This window comes from Gopherus flavomarginatus, chromosome 13, assembly GCF_025201925.1.
Source record: "Gopherus flavomarginatus isolate rGopFla2 chromosome 13, rGopFla2.mat.asm, whole genome shotgun sequence".
NCBI lineage: Eukaryota > Metazoa > Chordata > Testudines > Testudinidae > Gopherus > Gopherus flavomarginatus.
In genome coordinates, this window is record NC_066629.1 from 21,513,259 (window position 1) to 21,536,029 (window position 22,771).

Consider the following 22,771-nt stretch of genomic DNA (forward strand, 5'->3'; position numbering starts at 1 on the left):
GAAGAAAGAAAAACCTATATAAAGGAATCACAAGTGTCCTTTAATCTGAATACAGGCCTCTTGCACACAAACTCTCAGCATTTTCTTCTCTTGGCCAGGAATTATTTTGAGCATCTAAACTTGCTGACCGAGGGTCAGCTCCTCAACTGGTGTACATTAGCATAGCTCCCCTGATGTTAAAGCACCAGTACAAAGAGGCAGTAAAGTAGCCAGACTTAGCCAGCTGATAAGGCCCCACCCTCAGGGAGCCTTCATCTGATGCGGAGCAGGCATACCCAGCATCATTTCACCCTTAGCCCTGGAATAAAGGTGAGCAGGAGATGCTGGCAGAGTTTACTGTGCTCCAGCTATCCCCAGCTCACACACACTCCTTTCACAACCTTTCCAACTGGTAGACCTTAGAGCAGCCCCAGGTTGCTTTAACCTACACAAGATCTAGTGCAAATCATCCCTCTCTGTGATGCAGAGTGGAAACCCTGTGATGCAGAGGACCTGGGCCTTCATTTCTTTATTATTATTGTGCAGTATCTGAGGCACTCTCTCTCTCTCACACTGGGAAATCACACAGAGCTACATTCTGATGGCATTAAACTTTGGTGAGCCGTACCCATTTGTACTCTGTGCCTGAATATCATCTGACTAGAGCTTGTGCCTTTTGCCTCAAAATGGCCATGAGAGATGGGAGGAAAAAACCCATGACTCACTGAGGTCAATATATCTTAGTAACACTACGAGCTTCGCAAATATTAATGCTCTACACCCACTCCCCACTTGAACAGAGGCAGAAGTTATTTTGATTTCATACCACTACATCTTGGGCAGACATGCATCTTCCTTCCTTGCTGCTTTTGCGCACTGCCCAAGCTCGAGCCTCCCCCCTCTCCGCCCAAGTGCCATGTGTGTGTCTCATGCTGCCATTGTCTACACTGTGTCCCAGCTATAAATGTTAAATAAACTCAAAAAAGACAAAGTGCATTTTTGTAGCGCAGCCAGATGCTTCCAGAGCAGAAGACTGCTGAAATGAGAACAAAACACTCACTGGATCAGAGGATCCCCTGGTGGACTGGTGTTTGAAATGAAATGTATGACCTGCCTTAACTAAAGCTGCCATTAAGCATTAATGCTGTCTGTGTTCTGAACACACACATGGAAACGCACTCGCGCTGCTGCTGGGAATGTTATTAACTGGTGAGGCTAAGCCTTGATTCTGAGCTGTTACACTGTTAAACAGCCTGAAGAAGTAAAACACTGGGATTTTCCATCCCGAGGACCCGGCTCTCTCCTCCGGTACCTCCCTCACTGCAAAAGCAGATGTGGCTCATCCTGACACTAAGGTTGATAGATGGCGCGTGATGTCAGTCGACAGTTTGGTAAGAAAGAAACTCATGCCAGTTCCCCATGACCCTTAGGACGGCCTGGGAGATGATCCCTGCCCTGGCCCTTAATAATAGCAATGCCTGTTTTTCATAGAGCATTTCTCATCACCAGATCTCAAAGCACCTTAGATCCTCACAACACACCTGTGAAGCAGGGGGAGCATAATTATCCTAATTTTATAGATGGAGAACTCAGGCACAGAGAGACTAAGTGAGGTGCAAGGTCCAAAGCCATGCAGGAAGTCCCTGGTGGAGCAGGGAAATGAACCGGGGTCACCCACAGCCTAAGCCCATGCCCTAATCATTGGACACAAACCTACCTCCCTTCAACTTCTCACCTGCTTCCTGCCAAGCTGGTGGAACAAAACTCAGTGAAAGCCCCAAAAACTTAGTGGTTTTGGGCAGATGATTTTGTGTGACTTCCCCCCCGGTGACACACGCTAGGTTGACAGGCCTGGAAGCACTGGGTTTTCCAAAGCACCTTTAGGAGTGAAAGTCCTGGACTTCCAATGAGATCTCTGCTCCTAAATCCCTTAAAAGCTTCTGAAAAATCCAGTCGTTTTATCCACAGAAACAGGGACGTGATGATTAATGTCAGCACAAGTTTCCTCCTGCAGTGCCCACTCATGTGCTTCGCCACTGGACCATGTCTGAGATAGAAAAGGGTGCTTCAATCTTCCTGACTCATTCAGTTCTTAAGACTGTCAACTAAGGGCCAATTAGTGCCATCACATGGCAACTACCTTCAGTCACTATGGAAACAGGCTGGATTCCAGCCGAAGACCTAGATGATCTAGATGCAGCAGTCTCCATGGTTCATCACCCATCAAGTCCATCAAAGGGGAGAATTTTCATTCTGGTTTGCCTAAGGATGGTGCCTAATAGAGCAGGATACCACAGCATTTGAGGGAGCAGCTTCATGTGTGCGATATTTTTACACCCCATGCTAGGGATGGGAGAACCAATTTGGACAAAAACAGCCTTGCCAAATCATGCCTCACAAAGCACTTGGCCCAGTCTCCCCACCCCAGCCTGTCTCACCTGCTCCAAGCGGACACTTTTCCCTCCAGCTCCCACGTGAGGCATCCTGCCAGCACCAACAGCTAGCAGAAATCAGCTGTGCTGTGCTCCTGTGCTTTCTCTGCTCTTATAACCCAAGGATCCCACCTGTATCCCCCTCCCCCAGGCCTTTCTAAAGAGTCTGAAATCTTTGGCTAATATTCCCCACCTCCCTATGGGTTTTTTAATGCCTCTGAACTACCAGGTCCTGGCTGCAAGGGGAGGGGATCTGAAATACCCTATGACATAACTAATCTGGCAAAACTCCTAGTAGCTGGGGTGGCACCCTGCCTCTTTCACCTGCTTTGTGCCATCCAAACTGTTTTCCAAGTCTAGCATTTTTGGGGGATGGTTATTTCTTGCTGCCTTTATTCCCCTTCACCTAATCCCACCAAACATATTGAGGCTTGATTGATACTTAAAACTGATACAGGCACTGCTATGTCAGCCGGGGGGTGAAAAAAACACACACCCTAGTGACAAAGCTATGCCAACAGCCCCTCCACCCCAGCATAGATACAGCTGTGCCAATGGAAGAGAGCTGCTCTGGACACAGCTAATGTCACTCGGGGAGGTGGTGTTTTTATTCCTTCCATCGGCCAACGCTGCGTCTACACTGGGGCAATGGCGGCGCAGGCTCTCTAGTGTAGACACAGCTTTACATTCCTCACTGTCTGCAATGCAGCTGGGCTCTCTGTAGACTCACAAGGCTGGACGAGGAGTTTTTAATAGCAGAGTTTGTTCAGCTGACAGCCTGCTCACCTGGCCAGTGGTTAGAGTGTGCTCAGCATTGCAAGGGAATGTGTGATGCGCCAACCAACCAGACCAAATCTGCCGAATTGCACTGTGGGTGTGGCTGGGCTGTATGGATCCACGTACTGCTTGTTTACACTCCAGCTGCCCACTGCGTTTGACAGTAGCCTGTTGGGACCTGCTGCAGCTCCCATTGTAGTCAAAGGGAACAGCAGAATCGGGCCCTAGAACTTGATATTGTTACATGCATTTGAAGCGAGGGACTGTTTAAAGTCCCTCCGAGCTCCTGTTTCTAAGCGAGTGTGCGAATTGCCGGCTTGTGAACGGCAATAGAGTGAAAGCCTCAGGGGCTGAATTCTGCTTCAGCCACAGCACAGAGATCTGCAGGACAAGCTTCTCCCCCCAGCCCCGCCTCCAGCAGCGTCTCTCAACCCCAATGCTGAGTCTGTGGCCCCCAGGGCCAGCTCCAGGCACCAGCGTAGGAAGCAAGTGCTTGGGGCGGCCAATTCAAAGGGGCAGCACTCCGTCTGCTATCGGGGTGGCACATCTGGGTCTTCGGCAGCAGTTCTGCTGCAGGTCCCTGATTCCTTCTCTTTCTCTTTGAGCTGCCACTGAATTGCCACCAAAGAGGAAGAGATGGAGGACTCGTCCCTGAACGGCTGCCGAAGAAGTTTAGCTGCTGCTGAAGTGCCGCTGCTCGTCTTTTTTTTTTGGCCACTTGGGGTGGCAGAAAAGCTGGAGCCAGCCCTGGTGGCCCCTTCAGTCCTTGGGAGCAGCAAGAGTGAAGAACTGTGCGATGTGGATACTTACCCACTGGGACACAGCAAGATGACAATTTCATGCAGAGCACCGAACAGCCACTAGCAGGCTGGATTCAAACAGTGGCCTAGCAGTGAAACACTCCACAGTCCCTTAACAATCCTCTAAGCCCTTCAGTCTCACCTGGTCCTACGAGATGTCAAGTGCTCTCAGTGTCCATTGAAGTCAATGAGAGTTGAGGGTGCTCTACACCAAATGTCTGTTTGGGCCTAATTTCAGAGCATGCCGTAAACTTAAGGGGCCGCAGTCGGGTCCCGCTGGGTTGGTGTTGTCAGCATGCTTTGTGATGAGAGACTGGCTGATCCAAACCAAGCCTGAGTGCATGCTGTGCGGATTGCACTCGATCGGAGCCTGACATTTGCACTCAGGTCCTGTCAAGTTTGGGTCTGATTGCAAGGATCTACCCCATCCTTCCAAGGAAGTGTTCAGGACCCGGCACGGTGAGCAGCCAGGTTGGCTGGATCCTAGAGGGTCTGGTCCTATTTAAAGCAGCACTGATGCTTTCTGCCTACCTGCCGTCTGCGCTCTACTTTGGATTCAGAGTAAAGACCAGAAGCAGCTCAGTGTGACTTGAGGAGAGTTCTGCAGGATGTAATGCAGGGCAATTAAAGACACCTCTGTTGGAATTCTGACAGAATTAGTCACAGGGGGTCCATGGCTCATGTGGCAGACTCTTCCTTAGACGGTGACACTCCCTTTGCTTATCCTCTTTAGCTCTTCTTTCCACCCCCTCAACCTATTTGTCTTATGTGGCTTTAATGTGAGTCAGATCTGCCAATGCAGTATCACGCGAATGTACTCTCTACACCCCCATCCCTCCGCCCTGCTTTTCTAACTGAACCCTGGCACCAACACCCTATGGTACTAGGCAGTAAAGAACAAACCTGGGAGACTGACATCCTCTCTTTAGCCACAAAATAGGTACCTCCAATACACCAATGAACATGAGCCTTCTTCTAGAGGGGAATGCCATTCAATTTTTGGCCTGTTTGCCGAGGTGCCCATTGTGGTGATAGACACACTTCTGACTAGGAAATGGACTGACATTCCAGGCAATCATCAAGTGGTAAGAACTTGGATTGCTGCTGACTGTAGCTGGAGTCAACCCCGTGACCTTGAAGGGAAAAGCTCCATTGGCTGGCAGCAGTCCTGCCAGGCCACCCATTCCCAAATGGTTTTGATCACAACAGAATCGACAGTATTTGTCCCTTTCACACTCAAGGTATCTTAGTACACTTGGTGCTGCAGGGCCAGCCTTGTGTTGGCTGTCAGCTCAAGCTCCGCAGCTGGTACTCCTTGTGTTTCCACCTACCGCCATCCGCTGCACCCTCCTCTCTAAGCAGGGCCTGTCTCCCTGTCAGTGGGAGTCTGAACCCCTAGGGAAGTCAGTATGAGCTTTACAAGCTCCACACTAATCTGATTGTCCCACCTTGTTGGAATGCATTATCATTTTTCTTATGTTGCTGTGGTCCATTGAGACCCCCAGGATAGCGTGGAAGCACCCAGAGGACCAGGTCTCCATCATCCTGGGTGCTGCACACCCCCATAGAAAGATACTATCCCAGCCCATCACAGCTAACCCTAAGAGTTGTTCTTGTACCCACCTGTAGATGTGCGGAATCACCCCTGCAGCGCCTCCACCTGGTTGTCCTGGGAATTAGCTCACTATCAGCCAGGAGCGCCCTCTGCAGGCCGGTGATCCGCCTGTCCTCTTGGACCCCAGTGCCCTTTTAACTGGGGTGTGTCACAGAGTGTGAGGAGTCCAGTCCTGCACCCCTCTTCCTGGGACCCACAGTGACTCTCAGCCAGCCAGTACAACAGAAGGTTTATTGGACAACAGGAACACAGGTTACAGCAGAGCTTGCAGGCACAGTCAGGACCCCTCCACCGAGTCCTTCTGGGCTTTCAGGGTGCTTGGATCCTAGCTAGGATACCCTGAATTCCGCCCACACAGCCCCAAGCCCAAACTCAAACTGCTTCCCTCCTGCCACCCCCTTCCTTTATCCCCTTCCCGGGCAAAGGTGTTGACCTTTCCCCTCCCTTACCTAGCTCAGGTTACAGGCTCCGGTCTCGTCCATCCCCTAAAGTCCTCCCCTGCTCTCCCATTCCCCACACAGACAGCCCCTACTCCATCACAGGGTGCTGCCCCCTGGCAGTCCCCCACCAATCTGGGTATCCCTTCTCTGGGGAACCCCTAACCCACTATCCCCACTTTGCTTCAGTTTTGGCTACTGCGCAGTCTCCATCTAGCCCCCGTTCACTGCGGCAGACTGCAGTATCAGCCACTCATCACAGGCAAAGGGGTTTGGACCTGCTGCCTTTGCCTACCCCTGAGCTGCCCGCTGCAACCCCTCCTGCCTCTTGGCCTTATGCTAGGCTGCAGCCTGGGGCTTTCCAGACAGGAGCTCCTCAGCTCCTCTGCCTTTCCCCAGCCCTGCTTCACTCAGTTACCCTGTGTCTAGCTCCCTGCAGCCAGGCCCTTCTCCCTCTACAGCCAGAGGGAGACTATTTGCTCCTGGCTTCCCTGGCCTTTTTATACAGGCCAGCTGAGGCCTGATTAGGGTGTGGCCCAGCTGCGGCCACTTCCCCAATCAGCCCAGCTTTTAGAGCTGCAGCTTTCAAGCCCTCCCAGGCCCCTTTTTAAACGCCTCAGGGCAGGAGCAGGTAACCAACCCGCTACACCACGACCAGTGACTGTGGGACTTGTTTCCAATCCATGGTCCGATCATGCATCCGGGCGGAGTTCCTTTGGGCAGCGTCCACTGGCTCCCTTGACGCCTTCGAGGAGCAGTGGGCGCTGTCCGAGGTTCTCTGCTCGGTGTCCCCGTCAGGTTCCCTTCTTATGACCCTTTGACAGCACTCCTGTCCCTGTTCTTTTATTAGTTGTCCCCCGTAATCAGTGGGTTCTGTGGTCCTGTGGGTCTTCCCCTTAGGCTGGGGGGGATCCTTTAGCAGTGGGCGGGCTTTGCCCACTTCCCAGATACCCAATAGATACACCACGACCAGTGACTGTGGGGCTTGTTTCCGATCCATGGTCCGTTCACATATCCGGGCGGAGTTCCTTTGGGCAGCGTCCACTGGCTCCCTTGACGCCTTCGAGGAGCAGTGGGCGCTGTCCAGGGTTCTCTGCTCGGTGTCCCCGTCAGGTTCCCTTCTTATGACCCTTTGACAGCACTCCTGTCCCTGTTCTTTTATTAGTTGTCCCCCGTAATCAGTGGGTTCTGTGGTCCTGTGGGTCTTCCCCTTAGGCTGGGGGGGATCCTTTAGCAGTGGGCGGGCTTTGCCCACTTCCCAGATACCCAATAGATACACCACGACCAGTGACTGTGGGGCTTGTTTCCGATCCATGGTCCGTTCACATATCCGGGCGGAGTTCCTTTGGGCAGCGTCCACTGGCTCCCTTGACGCCTTCGAGGAGCAGTGGGCGCTGTCCGGGGTTCTCTGCTCGGTGTCCCCGTCAGGTTCCCTTCTTATGACCCTTTGACAGTGTGATGCAGTAGGGACTGTCTGTGTGGGGAGTGGGAGAGCAGTGGAGGACTTTAGGAGATGGACGATGCCAGAGCCTGTAACCTGAGCTAGGTAAGGGAGGGGAAAGGTCAACACCTTTGCCCGGGAAGGGAACAAAGGAAGGGAGTGGCAGGAGGGAAGCAGTTTGAGTTTGGGCTTGGGGCTGTGTGGGCGGAATTCAGGGTATCCTAGCTAGGATCCAAGCACCCTGAAAGCCCAGAAGGACTCGGTGGAGGGGTCCTGACTGTGCCTGCAAGCTCTGCTGTAACCTGTGTTCCTGTTGTCCAATAAACCTTCTGTTTTACTGGCTGGCTAAGAGTCACTGTGGGTCCCAGGAAGAGGGGTGCAGGGCCGGACTCCCCCACACTCCGTGACAACTGGTGGCAGCGGTGGGATATACTGCACCCCGTGGACGGCGCGTCCTGCAGTAAGTGACTGGGGAGCAGTAAAACGAAGGGGTGGTTAACCCCTGGGAGTGTGTGCCCAGTGAGAAGGACTTTGCAGTAACAGGGTCCCCCGGGGGATTGCAGCGAGTGGTCCCAGGGGCGGAGGAGTCTGCAGCTCGACCCTGGCAGAGAGGTGGTGACCTCAAGAAGGGCTGGTGCACTAGGGGTCCCCCTGGAAACCGTGGGGAGCGGCGAGCACCCCAGCCTGTGAGTGGCCAGCAGGAAGATGTATGCCAAGCGGCGCAAGTGTGACCTGGTGGAGCTGTGTAAGCAGAGGGGGCTGCACCCAGGGAGGCTCAGCAAGGACCAGCTGATTGCCCAGCTGGAGCAGGGAGACCGCATGAATGAACGGAGCCCTGTCTCTGAGGGAAGCAGCCGAGCAGATGCAGCGCAGGCACCAGTGACTGTCCCTGCTGGGAGTGGTCAGCTGGCGGACGAGGGCTTCCTGAGACCTCCCCTTCCTAGGCGTAGAGGAAGGGCGGGGAGGAGCCCAGTGTATACCGAGGGCACCGTGACACCCCCGGCCAGCAGGGGATCCGCCCGGCGAAGCCCACCCCCCAGCAGGGGATCCTCCCGGCAACGCTCGGCATCCGTGGAGCGGATGCGGCTGGAATATGAAAGGGAGCTGAGACGGGAGGAGCTCGACTTAAAGAGGCGAGAGCTGGAGGAGAAGGCGAAACAACGTGAACATGAGCGGGAGGAGAAGGAGAAACAGCGTAAACATGAGCTGGACCTGGCCCGGCTGAGGAGAAGTGAGGCCCCGGCTGCGGTGAGTGAGGGGGGACCCAAGCCTACAAAGAGCTTTGATAAGCACTTGCTGCCCCGGCGTAAGGAGGGGGAGGACATAGATACCTTCCTGACGGCCTTTGAGAATGCCTGCGAGCTGCACAGGGTTGACCCTGCAGACAGGATCGCAGTTCTCACCCCCTTACTGGACTCCACAGCCGTGGAGGTGTACAGCCGACTGAAAGGGGCGGAGGCAGGGGACTACGAACTGTTCAAACAGGCCCTGCTCCGCGAGTTTGGGCTGACTCCTGAGATGTACCGGAAAAAGTTCCGGAGCCAGCGTAAAACCCGTGAGGTTACATACCTACAACTGGTCAACCGGGCACAGGGGTATGCCCGCAAGTGGACAGCTGGGGCCCAAACTAAAGAGGACCTGCTTGACCTATTCATACTGGAGCACCTGTACGAGCAGTGCCCGTCCGACCTGAGGCTGTGGTTGATGGACCAGAAGCCGGAGAACCCGCAGCATGCAGGCCAGCTGGCCGACCAATTTGTGGACAGTCGGGCAGGGGATGGCAGGGAGGAGTCTCGAAGGAGCAAGCCTGCCTCAACGCAGAGAGAGAGTCATCATGGGACCTCCCAAAGGGGGCCTATGGAGAACCCCCCCAAAAGGGGAACATCCAGCGGCAGGTCCCTTCGACCCACTCAAGGGGACCCACGAGATATGGGCTGCTATCGCTGTGGCCAACAAGGTCACATACGGGCCCAGTGCCCCAAGCTCAGGGACAGACCAAGCAGACCCAACCCGCAGAGGGTGGACTGGGTAAAAACCCAATCGGAGGAGGGGCTACATTCCCAGGAAAGGGGGGTTGGCAACATACCACCTGTGGATGCTCCCGGTTCCGGGTTTTTGGTTTACCGGGTGGGCGCGGGGCTGCCCCTCCGGAAAGAGTGCATTGTTTCCCTGGAAGTGGATGGGAGGAAGGTCACTGGATACTGGGACACGGGCGCAGAGGTGACGCTGGCCCGGCCCGAGGTGGTGGCCTCAGATCGGATGGTGCCCGACACCTACCTGACCCTGATGGGCGTGGGCGGGACCCCATTCAAGGTACCCGTGGCAAGGGTACACCTGAAATGGGGGGCCAAGGAGGGCCCCAAGGATGTGGGGGTACACCAATATTTGCCCACTGATGTGTTAATGGGAGGGGACCTTGAGGACTGGCCTAGTAACACCCAGAGTGCCCTGGTCATGACTCGTAGTCAGAGTCGGCAAATGGCACTGCACCCCGAAAACGGGGAAGGTACTCGACCTGAGGTGCAGGACCCTAACTCAGGGAGCGGGGAACGCCCAGGGGCACGGTGCAGAGAGGCTGCGGCCTCAGACCCAGCCAGCAAGAGAGAGCCGGTCCCCATTCCTGTCCCAGCTGCTGAGTTCCAGGCCGAGTTGCAGAAAGATCCCTCCTTGCGGAAGCACAGGGACCGGGCTGACCTTAGTGCGGTACAGACCATGAGGAGAGGTTGCAAGGAGAGGTTCCTGTGGGAGAAGGGGTTCCTGTACCGAGAATGGGCTCCCCCAGGGGAAGTAGAGTCATGGGGGATCAGGAGGCAGCTGGTGGTTCCCCAGAAGTTCCGTCACAAGCTGTTGTACCTGGCCCATGACATCCCTCTCGCAGGGCACCAGGGAATCCGGCGCACCAGGCAGAGGCTGCTACAGAACTTTTACTGGCCTGGGGTCTTTACCCATGTCCGACAGTACTGCCAATCCTGTGACCCCTGCCAGAGGGTGGGGAAGGCCCGGGACAAGGGGAAAGCGGCTTTGAGGCCTTTACCCATCATAGAAGAACCTTTCCAGAAGGTAGCCATGGACATAGTGGGACCTCTCAGCAAGACGACCCGGTCAGGGAAGAAATACATCCTGGTGGTGGTGGATTTTGCCACTCGCTACCCCGAGGCGGTGGCCTTGTCCTCTATCGAAGCAGACACAGTGGCAGATGCGCTGCTGACAATTTTCAGCCGGGTGGGGTTCCCCAAGGAGGTCTTAACGGACCAGGGGTCCAACTTCATGTCGGCCCTGCTCCGGTCCTTATGGCAGAAATGTGGGGTCCAGCACAACTGGGCCTCAGCGTATCACCCCCAGTCCAACGGGCTGGTAGAAAGGTTCAACGGGACGCTGAAGATGATGCTAAAAACATTTATGAACCAGCATCCGCAAGATTGGGACAAGTACTTACCTCACCTGCTGTTTGCGTACAGGGAGGTACCCCAGGAATCTACTGGGTTTTCACCTTTCGAACTGTTGTATGGAAGGCGGGTGAGGGGGCCCCTAGACCTGATGAGGGACGAATGGGAGGGGAAGGCCGCTCCCGAGGGAGAGTCAGTGGTGGAGTATGTCCTGACCTTCCGGGAAAGACTGGCCGAGCTCATGGGCCTGGCCAGGGAGAATCTGGCCCGAGCCCAGAGGAGGCAGAAGGTCTGGTATGACCGCACAGCACGAGCCCGTACCTTCGCCACCGGGGATCAGGTGATGGTTCTTATCCCCGTGAGGAGAAACAAACTCCAGGCCGCTTGGGAAGGGCCCTTCAAGGTTATCAAGCAACTGAATGAGGTAAACTATGTGGTGGAGCTGTCAAACCGGGCACATCACCGTCGGGTGTACCACGTGAACATGATGAAACCATACTATGACAGGGGGAATGCGGTGTTGGCCGTGTGTGGACATTGGGAGGGGCAGGGAGATGACCCCTTAGTGGATCTATTCCCTGGGACAAAAGCTGGTTCCCCCCTGGAGGCGATTCCCCTCTCTGAGCAACTGACCCCGGGCCAGCACGCTGAGATCAGAGGGGTGCTGCATCTGTACCGACAGCTGTTTTCCAACCAGCCTGGACGCACTAATTTGACTGTCCACCGGGTGGAGACCGGGTCACATCCCCCTATAAGATGCTCCCCTTTTCGGGTCACTGGTAAAACTGCCCAGGATCTTGAAAGAGAGGTCAGGGACATGCTGGCTTTGGGGGTGATCCAGCCGTCTTCCAGCCCTTGGGCCTCGCCAGTAGTGCTGGTTCCCAAGAAGGATGGGTCAATCCGGTTCTGTGTGGACTATCGAAAGCTCAATGCCATTACCGTATCTGATGCCTACCCTATGCCCAGGCCTGACGAGCTCTTAGACAAGCTGGGAGGTGCACGGTACCTCACCACTATGGATCTTACCAAAGGCTACTGGCAAGTGCCGCTGGACGCAGATGCCAGGCTGAAATCGGCCTTTATCACCCCTCTGGGGCTCTATGAGTTTTTGACCCTGCCCTTCGGCCTCAAGGGAGCGCCAGCCACCTTCCAGCGCCTGGTGGATCAGCTACTGAGGGGGATGGAGAGTTTTGCCGTGGCGTATATTGACGACATCTGCGTCTTCAGCCAGACCTGGGAGGACCACGTGTCCCAGGTTAAACAAGTCCTGGACCGACTCCGAAAGGCTGGGTTAACAGTAAAGGCTGAGAAGTGCAAGGTGGGGATGGCTGAAGTATCTTACCTGGGCCATCGGGTGGGGAGCGGCTGCCTGAAGCCGGAACCAGCCAAGGTGGAGGTGATCAGAGACTGGCCTGCTCCCCAAACCAAAAAGCAGGTCCAGGCCTTTATTGGGATGGCGGGGTACTATCGAAGGTTCGTGCCCCACTTCAGTGCCATAGCCGGCCCCATCACTGAACTGTGCAAAAAGGGGAAGCCAGACAAGGTGATCTGGACTGAGCAGTGCCAGGAGGCTTTCCGGGCGCTGAAGGAGGCTCTGGTTAGCGACCCAGTTCTGGCAAACCCAGATTTTGACAAACCCTTTATGGTGTTCACCGATGCCTCAGACACGGGACTGGGGGCGGTGTTAATGCAGGAGGATGAAAAGGGGGAGAGACACCCCATCGTGTACCTGAGTAAGAAGCTGCTACCCCGGGAACAAAGCTACGCGGCCATCGAGAAGGAATGCCTGGCCATGGTGTGGGCCCTTAAGAAGCTAGAGCCATATCTCTTTGGGCGACACTTCACCGTATACACCGACCACTCTCCCCTGACCTGGCTGCACCAGATGAAAGGAGCCAACGCCAAGCTCCTGAGGTGGAGCCTGCTCCTGCAGGACTATGACATGGACGTGGTCCATGTGAAGGGAAGTGCCAACCTGACAGCGGATGCGTTGTCCCGGAGAGGGGACCCTGAACTTCCCCAGGTCACTGGGCAGAGTGACCCCGCTCAGTTCAGTCTCGAAGGGGGGAGAGATGTGATGCAGTAGGGACTGTCTGTGTGGGGAGTGGGAGAGCAGGGGAGGACTTTAGGAGATGGACGATGCCAGAGCCTGTAACCTGAGCTAGGTAAGGGAGGGGAAAGGTCAACACCTTTGCCCGGGAAGGGAACAAAGGAAGGGAGTGGCAGGAGGGAAGCAGTTTGAGTTTGGGCTTGGGGCTGTGTGGGCGGAATTCAGGGTATCCTAGCTAGGATCCAAGCACCCTGAAAGCCCAGAAGGACTCGGTGGAGGGGTCCTGACTGTGCTTGCAAGCTCTGCTGTAACCTGTGTTCCTGTTGTCCAATAAACCTTCTGTTTTACTGGCTGGCTAAGAGTCACTGTGGGTCCCAGGAAGAGGGGTGCAGGGCCGGACTCCCCCACACTCCGTGACAGACAGCACTCCTGTCCCTGTTCTTTTATTAGTTGTCCCCCGTAATCAGTGGGTTCTGTGGTCCTGTGGGTCTTCCCCTTAGGCTGGGGGGCGGGATCCGTTAGCAGTGCCCGCCCAGTTCTCGGAACCCAATAGATATACCACTACCAGACACTTTCGAGAGATGATTGAAATGATGCCTATGTTGAGTGCACAGCTAGTCTGCTGGGGAACATGCTTATACAGTTACCACCTCATCCTCCCTTGCTAGCAGTTTGTTTCTTCCCCCGTTGCATTTTGTTGTTAACCTAGATGGTAGATGCTTTGGGGCAGGGTCTGTCTACTCCACGTCAGTTCAGCACCTCTCACGGTGAGGCTCTGATCCCTGCTTCGAGCCTTTTACGAGCCGCCACAACACATATAATAAATAAACCATGAGGACGACAGGGGTGACTTGTAGCAACGCTGCTGCTTAAGTTCCTGCTGATTAAGTTGTATAGTGAGCAACTTGTCCCTTAGTTTAGCCTCATTCTTTATGAAAATGAGGGATGAGAGACAGGTGGATTGGAAGCCTTTGATAGCTGTTGCTTCTGAATCCCCCACAGCAAACCTTGCTCCCCAGCGCTGTCACAGCACAGGAGTTAGTCCCTGAAGTCTCATCACAAGATGACGCACAGACACTGAGCACAGCCGGCCACTCGCTACCAAAAGGCAGCCAGTGCAGCTGTATCAGAATAAAGAGGAAGCTGTCACATTGCCTTGAAAATACAGTTATTGGCTTGTCTCAGGCTAGTGAATGCATTCCGGCTTGAGGATGAGAGAACCATCAGGGACTCAAAGTGAGAGATGATACTGTAAAAGGAAAAAGGAAAAAAAAAAGAGAGACATATTCTCTCAGCCCATCCCTGCAGGCTAGGGTGCTGAACACTAAGGGTGCGAGCTCTGTTATTCTTCCCTGTTTCCTTGTGATAGTCAGTGCTCATACAAGGTATCAGCCTGACAACTGGAGACTGAAGTCTTCAATCCAGCCACAGGGCAGGAATAGCAAAGGAAGGTCTGACGCTGTCTTGCTACTGTGCTTCAGTCCTGAGTGCACCCCTAAGGATGAGAAAGGAGGCCAGTCTTCATGGCCCTTGAGTCACAAAGGCACCTATTAGCGGAGTGGTTTCTGGGAAATATGGATACTTTTATTAGGAACTGGGTGGAGTCCTCCCACGTTAATTTCACCTCCGTCAAACAACCATCAGAAGGTAACAATTTTATGTGACCACTGGCCTGAGCTGGATCCAAACTGCTGACCTACATATGAAAGACGACGGCCCTTTCACTAATCTCCTGAGTCATTCTATCTGCGTGTTCCTCAGCTCTTAATTAGTTTTGCACGCAGGTCGATAGATATGTACTTGCCTATTTGGGTCAATAACAAACTTGTATTTCTATAGCATCCTTTTCAGTCATATCTTAGGGCCCTGAAGAATTAGCCATAATAGAATTACCAGCATGAAAGATTTAATCAATGGCTGGTTAAATTAGAAGCAATACAATGAAATGTTTTTTCCTTCCAGCATCTAGCCCTCTGTGGAGATTCAGTGCCCCAGGGGCTGGGGGTCATCAAGTCAAATACTGTAGCAGGATATTAAAAAAGGGATGGATAATTTTCTGACCTTCCTAGGCTAAGAGCACAGTAACCAAATCTGATGCTTCTGGCCATTAATAGACCTCTTGCAGGGGTCAGGAAGGAATCACTGCACAAACAACTGTACATCACTGCACAAGCAACTGGGTGCTTTGCCTTCTTCTGCACCTTCAGGTATTGGCCACCGTTGTAGGTATGGTAACATAGCTGAAGGACAAGAGGTCTGAACTACTATGGAAAATGCCTCACTGAACAGCACAGAACTCAGTCAAGGGGTGTGATCCTAGGAGGGGTTCTGGTGGCTTTAAAAACCTTGTGCCCTGATTCTGGGCTGCTCTGAGAGCTGGAGGCTGGAGAGGTCCCTGGAATAACTTAGACAGCTCTGGGGACCTATCTGGCAGCCTCCTGGAGCTGCCCTGGGGGCCACAGTTCTGCCTGGAATCTCCACAGGGTTCTTGCCCACTGCTTCAATTTTGCCAGGGCTTTTGAGGGGACCCTCAGAGGGCAGCCTTCCCTCTGTCATTCACAGGGACTATGCTGTGAAAATCCTCTCCTGGCCAGATATGGATTATTTAAGGCTCCTTTACGCCACCTTAGCCCTCTTATCCAGCATACAGGGGCCAAGAAGGGGCTGACTGACAATCTTACCTTATAGAATAACAAGACATATTGGAACATAAGCTTTCGTAGGTGAATACCCACTTTGTCAGATGCATGTCCCGTCGAAGTGGGCATTCACCCACGAAAGCTCATACTCTAATACATCTGTTAGTCTATAAGGTGCCACAGGACTCTTTGCTGCTTTTACAGATCCAGACTAACACGGCTACCCCTCTGATACTTGTAGTTACTGATAATCATTCATGGGTGGGGAAGCTTCCTCTTCATCTAGTCCTGCCAGGTCAACCAAGAAAAGTCACATTCCAAAATCTTACCTCTCTAGCATTAAAGAGCCCGATTTGCGGTGATGGCCACTAAGGCTCAGATCCTGCAAACACTTAGCCACGAGCATGGGACTGGAATACTTCAGGTCTTTAGAATGGGAAGGGATGTGAGCAGCATAGTTTGGTGGCTTTGACTTAGGCCTTGTCTATACTGGCGTTGCAGCCACTGCTTAGCTTCACAAGTGCAAACCTCGAGCGAAGGCATGATTTACACTGGAGCAGCGTGATCTGTGCAGTGCAACTTACCCCAGTGAGCTCCTGGCAGACATTGGGTGAATAGCCTTTAGTACATAGGAGTTCAGACCTCATAATAAATAATAATAATTATACCTAGCTTTCACATAGCACTGTTCATCTATAGATCTCAAAGCACTTTACACAGGAGATCAGTGGCATTATCCTCATTTTACACATGGGGAAACTGAGGCACTGAGAGGTGAGGGGACTAACCCCAGGTCATCCAGCAGGCCAGTGACAGAGTTAGGAATAGAATCCAGGATTCCTGAGTCTTTGTCCAATTGTTAGCCACTAGGACCATGCCCCTCCCCACCGCCCGCCTTGCATTGGATAATCGTAATGGTCCTCCTCGGCCTTAAAAAGGTAAGAAAAATTGTGTCTGGCTAGAGACGTGCAATGGTGCATGTACAGTGGTGTCTAGACTGGGAGTTCTGCCAAGTGAATTATTATTCAGTCTCTCATGAATTATGATTATTATTTCTACAGCAGTCATGCCTAGACAGGTCATTCGTCTGGTTTTAAACTGGACAGTCCAGTTTTTAAACAGTTTGTCCCCTGTTTGCTACTGAGACAAAACTGGACATGACTTTGCCAGTAGCCCACACAAGGGACACCATTTTGAAAAGCACAGGGATCCCCCCGTGCCCGCATATATAGTTTAGTTATATATTATAGATTTATAGAAAGAGACCTTCTAAAAACGTTAAAATGTATTACTGGCACACAAAACCTTAAATTAGAGTGAATAAATGAAGACATGGCACAGCACTTCTGAAAGGTTGCCGACCCCAGATGTAGGAAGTGCCCCTTCACTGGCTGGTAGGGTCTGAACCAAAGCCCACTGAAGGCAACTGAAAGATTCCACTGGCTTCTGGCCTAGAAAGAACAAGGCCTAGCAGGCATTTCTCTTTATTCTGTTTTCTCCAGCTCAGTCCTCTTGGCACAGGAACAAAAACCCTCCTGAACTAAAGTTAAATGAGTTATAAATACTTTGTTTCTGTGCGGAGGTGATTCAAACACTTATGTCCCCAGAAATCAGCAGTTAGCATTTAACAGAGAGGCACTGTCAAGGTTAGTAGGCCAAAAATGTCACAGGCATGTTTCTTTCTTCCCTTTGTTTACCAAGATCACACACTGCTGTGTGTGCTTTCCTCCGCACCTTCCAAAAGAAATGTCGCAGCGCTGTTTTATATATCGCTAGAGATGGTTAAAATCTCTGCCAACAGCCCAGAGGATTTGCAAACAATCAGACAGAAAATAAAAAAAAATAAAAAAGAAGAGGCCAGAATCGCAGCTGGGGTCAGTTTCCGTATCTCCATGGTGAAGATGGATGGTTTAGGACTTAGGATGCTAGCTTGAAAGAATTGCTTTGCCATAGACTTCCTGGGCAAATCATTTAAACTCTGTGCCTCAGGATAATGGTACTTCCCCTACTTCATAGGGACAAGAGTGTTGAGAGGATAAATACATTGGGGGCTTGTCTACAAGACCATTTAATTTGCAGCAAACTGGGGCGGCAATCTAGTCTGCCACACGCTAACTGGCCGCAGGCACCCTGCTGACACGTGCTAACAGCTGGTTAGTGTGCTTTGACCTCCACCACTTTGAAACAGGAGTTGATTAAAGAGGGCTAACGAAGCCAGTTTGCTGCAAGCTAAATGTTCGTGGACAAACCCTAAGGATTGTGAGGCACTCAATTACTACAGTGACTGGGGCCAGATAACTACCTTAGTCTGATTTTAATGGAGCTATGGTGATTTCCATAGCTGAGTTCTGCACTCCAGTTCTCACAAGCACCAAGCCAGTGAGCAAACCAATACAGGTTTCGATAATACCACTCTTAATCATTTGCTCTTATGTACCTGGTTTTTCCAAGGACCTCAAAGCCTTTTCCAAACCATATTTATTTAAGCCTCAGGGTTCCAAAGAAAGGATAATTATCCCATTTTGCTAGTGGGGGGAAACTGAAGGATGGAGAGGTGACACAGACTGCCCACGCTCACACATGCAGAGTTACTGGCAAATCCAGAAACAGAACCCAGCAAAGACCTCAGGTTTCCTGCTCCACCCACAGGACAACATTCCCGGCCACAGCTAGGAATAGAACCCAGCAGTCATGACTCCTAGGCCTCTTTCTAAATAGACCCTGAATCCTGACTTCTAGCCTCCTGCTCCAAACACCAGATAACATCCCTCCCCCCACCTCACAAGCCCAGGCTGGGTCCAAAGCATGAGACTCATTGAAAAGTTTTTGCTGAAACTGTTTTTCTATGAGAATTTTGATTGCTAGCTAAATAAAATTTTTTGCAGAAAGTGTATGCTTTTTTTCAGAAACTGTTGTTTCCATCAAAAACTTTCTGTCTGAAAATCCTAAACTTGTGGTTTTGGTTTTTGTTTTTTTTTTGCCAAAATGTGCTTTTCTTTTTAATGAAAAATTGCAATTTTCCATGTGGGGGTGGAATGATTTTCCAGCCAGCTCTACTCAGGGCTCCCAGGTCCCTACTTCAATCACGAAATCACATTCCTGAATGCAGCAAAGGCAAGGAGGATCCAGCAAGCCTAGTTCCTGCTCTAACCACTAGGAACACTGTCGCAGTGAGTTAAAATGCATTTACAATTATGAAAAAACCCCTTTTAATGCAGATCTTCATGTCAGATTCTTATGTACTGAATAAAACCATCATCATCATCATCATCATCATCTTATGATCCCTTATAAGTACTGAAGCCTTTTGCTGTTGAGTTATTTAGGTCTTATAAAGGCTGTCTCACTTACCCGAGCAATGAGCTCTCCGACCATGCCAGTCCAGGTGCCGTTTGCCTCGGGCACGCCATACACCCCGTCACCAACCAGGCGGATCTTGTAGTTGAAGTGCAGGATCTCCGCCAGCTCCTTCAACATGTCCACGCAGAAGCCTTCATAGCGGTCGTTCCCCTCCAGCACCTGGTGGTTCTCCTTCAGCATTAAATAAGGGTTTTCCTGCATCGAAACTGGGCAGCTGTCATTCCCATCTTAGCCATGGGATCACAACAGCGCTGCATTTAGCATGAATCAGTAAGCAGGGCTGAGGAAGGGAGCTCTGGCAAAAGATACTGGCCAGATCTTCAGTCCTTCTCTGTCCCTTTGATCTCCTTGTGGGATTGGGGTGCAAGAGGGGACCAAAAGCTTCCTTCAAGTACCAGTTCTGCTGGCCTAGGAAAATCCTTAGGTAGTGTAAAGAAAGTGTAGGCAGTTCTGTGACACTTGCTCCTGATCCTTCCTGTGTTGGTGGAATTCTCTGGACATGTCTGATCTACCAAGGTGTAGAGGGCATTATAGGGCATGGCCACAGTTCCAATAATCTTGAATTAGCTGGAAATAATTTAGAGCAGCCCCAAGGCTGCTCTAAATTGTGCTGGGGTTTGTGTGTGTCAAACTGGCTTCCATAATCACAGGCTTGGTGGCTGGAGAGTTAGGGAGGGAAAGGCAGTATAAGGACACATCTGCTGCAGTCTGGGTCTTGATTCAAGCAGAGCTCACCTCCCATCGTGTTTCACGGGTGTGTATGTGTTAGCAGCAGGGGCACTGGTAAAACCTCGGGGGGGTAGTGGACTCTGGGCAAGATGGCGGGCAGGCAGCAAAGACTTGGTAAGGTGAGGATGGTGGTGACTGCACCCTCACAGTCCCAGTCTATTACAATTATCTTAATCTTACTCATTTTTAGTAATTTTTATGGAGAGAAGGGACAATTCTCCCGCCCCACCTAACAGCTGTATCCGGAACAAGAACATCACTCGGAGATGAATTTAAAATTGCAACTCATCCCCATCACAGCCCTCTCCCCAGCTGCTTCTGAACTCATCAAATATCATTTCCATATGAAACATCAACTTGAGTTTAATTACACTGTCATAAATTGTCCTCAGTGCTGTAATTAGAGATTTGATCGTCTGTTCTTTATGAAATCAGCATGCAGCGCTGAATGTAGGGGGCAGAGGCGGGGTGGAAGAAGGGAATAATATCCTGGCTGACTGAGAATGACATCCCTAGACGCCGGGTTGGAGAAGAGCTAACGGGAACTGCCAGTGACCCTCTCACTTACCAGGATGGTGGTGACGATGAGAGTGGTATTGAAGAGACTATCCGATATGTTGGAGGAGAAGATTCTGTTGTCCATGGTAAGTCCTTCAGAAATGTGCCAGTGGCCAATCTGTAAAGAGCAGAATAATGAAATTTATAGTGCAAAGTACCATACGCGTCCGCCATATGGCTCCTGGGACTGACAATGATCAGGCCAGCCCTGTGAAAGATATTTATTAATGCTCCATTACCTTTACAGTGCACCCCACCAACATTATGGCAGAGAAATTATTCCGCTGGTAGGCAGCCTTGGCACACGCCACAGCGCTAAGAACCACCCAGGTTCAAATTACCAGCGGTTGATCCAGGCATCTATACTGTGACCACAGCCAGGTGCCTGATTTGGAGAGGTGCACAGGAGGGGGATGGGGTGCTTACTGCTATTTGATGTACCAGGACTAAAGCTTTGTCTTCACTGATGTGTTTTTAACACAAGGTAACTACGCATCTGAGCTACCCCACTGTAAAATCCCAGTGGAGACAAGGCCCTGTGGTTTTAGCCCAAGGTAGCTAGGTGGGATCAGTGCTATACCCCCACCTGTGATTCATCCTCAGAGAAACCACAGTGCTTTCTCCTCACCAGGATTGTACCACGGGAGTTCCATTCCTGGTTCTGACGCTGATTCACCAGGCAGTCTCGGGCAAGTGACTTTTCCTCCCAGCTACCCATCTGAAGGGGATCACAATACATGACTGACCTCAAAGGGTGCCAATAGGCTCAAGTCACGGTAAAGTACTCTGAGATCCATAAGGAGAAGCCCTACAGGAAGTAGTATCGCAGCCTCCTGGCCTCCATTACCAAATATCAGACCCAACCGGTACGGTGCTGACACGAACGTCTTGTAACCCTGCCATCTGGTGTCACCTTAACAACGTGCTTAGAAACTAACCCACAGCCTCAGCAGCACTGCACTGTGACTAATCTCCCCGAGCCCCCACCCACACTGCCACCTGAAGATTAATTAACAGCACTTAGGCCAATCAACCCCAACAATTCTACACAGAGACCAGGCCACCTTATCCAAACCTCAGTTTTATTGCATTAAAACCAATTTCCTGTCCGACAGCATGGAAGAGAGACATAAATCCTACCTGACGCTATGACATGCGTGTCCAAGAGAATACCACAACAAGGTCATGTAACAGGCAGCAGGTTTCAACCATTCCACCCTTGGCAGAGTCCCACTGGGAAGCCTCTCCGCGCCTTATAAGATCCCAGCCCTCGGCATGTTTCAAAGCTGACTGTGGAGTAAATCCCTTGACCGTGCTGAGGCGAGTTGTCTTTTACTGCTGCCCTAATAGCTAGGTGACAACCCCATAATGTTTGGGGTGCCTGCAAGCAACTCTTTGTAGCAAACATCATCTGTTCCACGATGCTCTAGTACTGACCCAAGCAGACTTGGACACTGATTGGCAGGGTGGTAGGAATAAATCCACTCCCCTTTGTGCCAAGTGTAATCTAATTATTTTAGAGAGAGATGGAGGAAGGTAATGTAGGTTATAGGTGGAACTGGCTGGAAAACAGGAATTTCAGGTAGCAAAAAAATGGAGGATTCAAAATCTGTTTTTGTTATGCATCAGAATGAGACAGAGACTTGCTCACAAACCAATCCCCTGTGGTGAGGGCACTCACTGGGGATATGAGACACCCAGATTCAGGCCCCAGCTTTGAATCAGGCAGAGCAGGACTTGACCCTGAGTTCACTGGAAGCTTCCACAAAAGTTTTGATTTCAATGATTCTGCTTTTTCTGACATACAACGTTTCATCAAAACATTCCCGACTAGCTCTAATTACAGGCCTGATCCTGAACTGATGTAAATTGGTGCATCACCCTTGAAATTAACTGAGTGACACTGATTTACCCCAGCTGAGGAACTGGCCCTGTGAGGTCAGTGGCTTTTCTTGGCAGTACTTTTCCACCAGCATGACTCATGTCTGATAACCCGTGTGTATCCAGAATCATTTCTCAACTCATTTTCATAATCCAAATGCAATCTGAAATAACAGCAACACTTCCTTAATAAGTAAGGACTGGGTGCCTCAAAGAGCTGGGAACAGGAGGCAAGCTCTTTCACTTCTAGGATGCTAGTTCAAATCCAGCTCAAAATGCTAACTGACCTCGAAGTGGTGTCCCCTAAAGCAAGTTTGTTGCGTCCGCCTCCCGTCCCCACATCATAAGGAGGCACAAGTCGTACGTGGCAATGGGGCAGTGATGAAGAAATGCTTGGAAATACTGAGAACCAGGGCGACTTGGTCTGTAGTCTCTGCACAGGGGCAAGGGACTGACTGGGCTGTCAAAGTGCTTGCAGACCAGATTTGCAGAAAAACAAATTAATGCTGAATAGCCACCTGAGTGTTAAAGTCCATAAAATATCCAATTGTCTTTCCTAGAGACCCATGGTCAGTGCTGTTGAGGTTAGGCCTCTGACCAAGCCAGGTTAGGGCAGGGCAAGCCACTCTTCCCTGACCTGGCTTCACCTAGAACTGGCTCCTGGTAGAAGCAACCAGCCCTTTTATT

At 51.6% G+C, this 22,771-nt stretch overlaps 1 protein-coding gene across 4 annotated transcripts in view; it reads right to left on the bottom strand.

The window, feature by feature from the left end:
- The window catches only part of GRIK4 (glutamate ionotropic receptor kainate type subunit 4), a 318,605-nt gene that overhangs the window by 27,964 nt on the left and 267,870 nt on the right, over positions 1-22,771 (bottom strand). For all 4 annotated transcript variants that reach the window (XM_050921936.1, XM_050921937.1, XM_050921938.1 and 1 more), the window contains 2 exons: positions 20,214-20,321; positions 18,908-19,111 (listed from right to left, as the gene is read on the bottom strand). In XM_050921936.1, the coding sequence (XP_050777893.1) occupies positions 18,908-19,111; positions 20,214-20,321 (312 nt within the window). The remainder of the gene's footprint in view (positions 1-18,907; positions 19,112-20,213; positions 20,322-22,771) is intronic.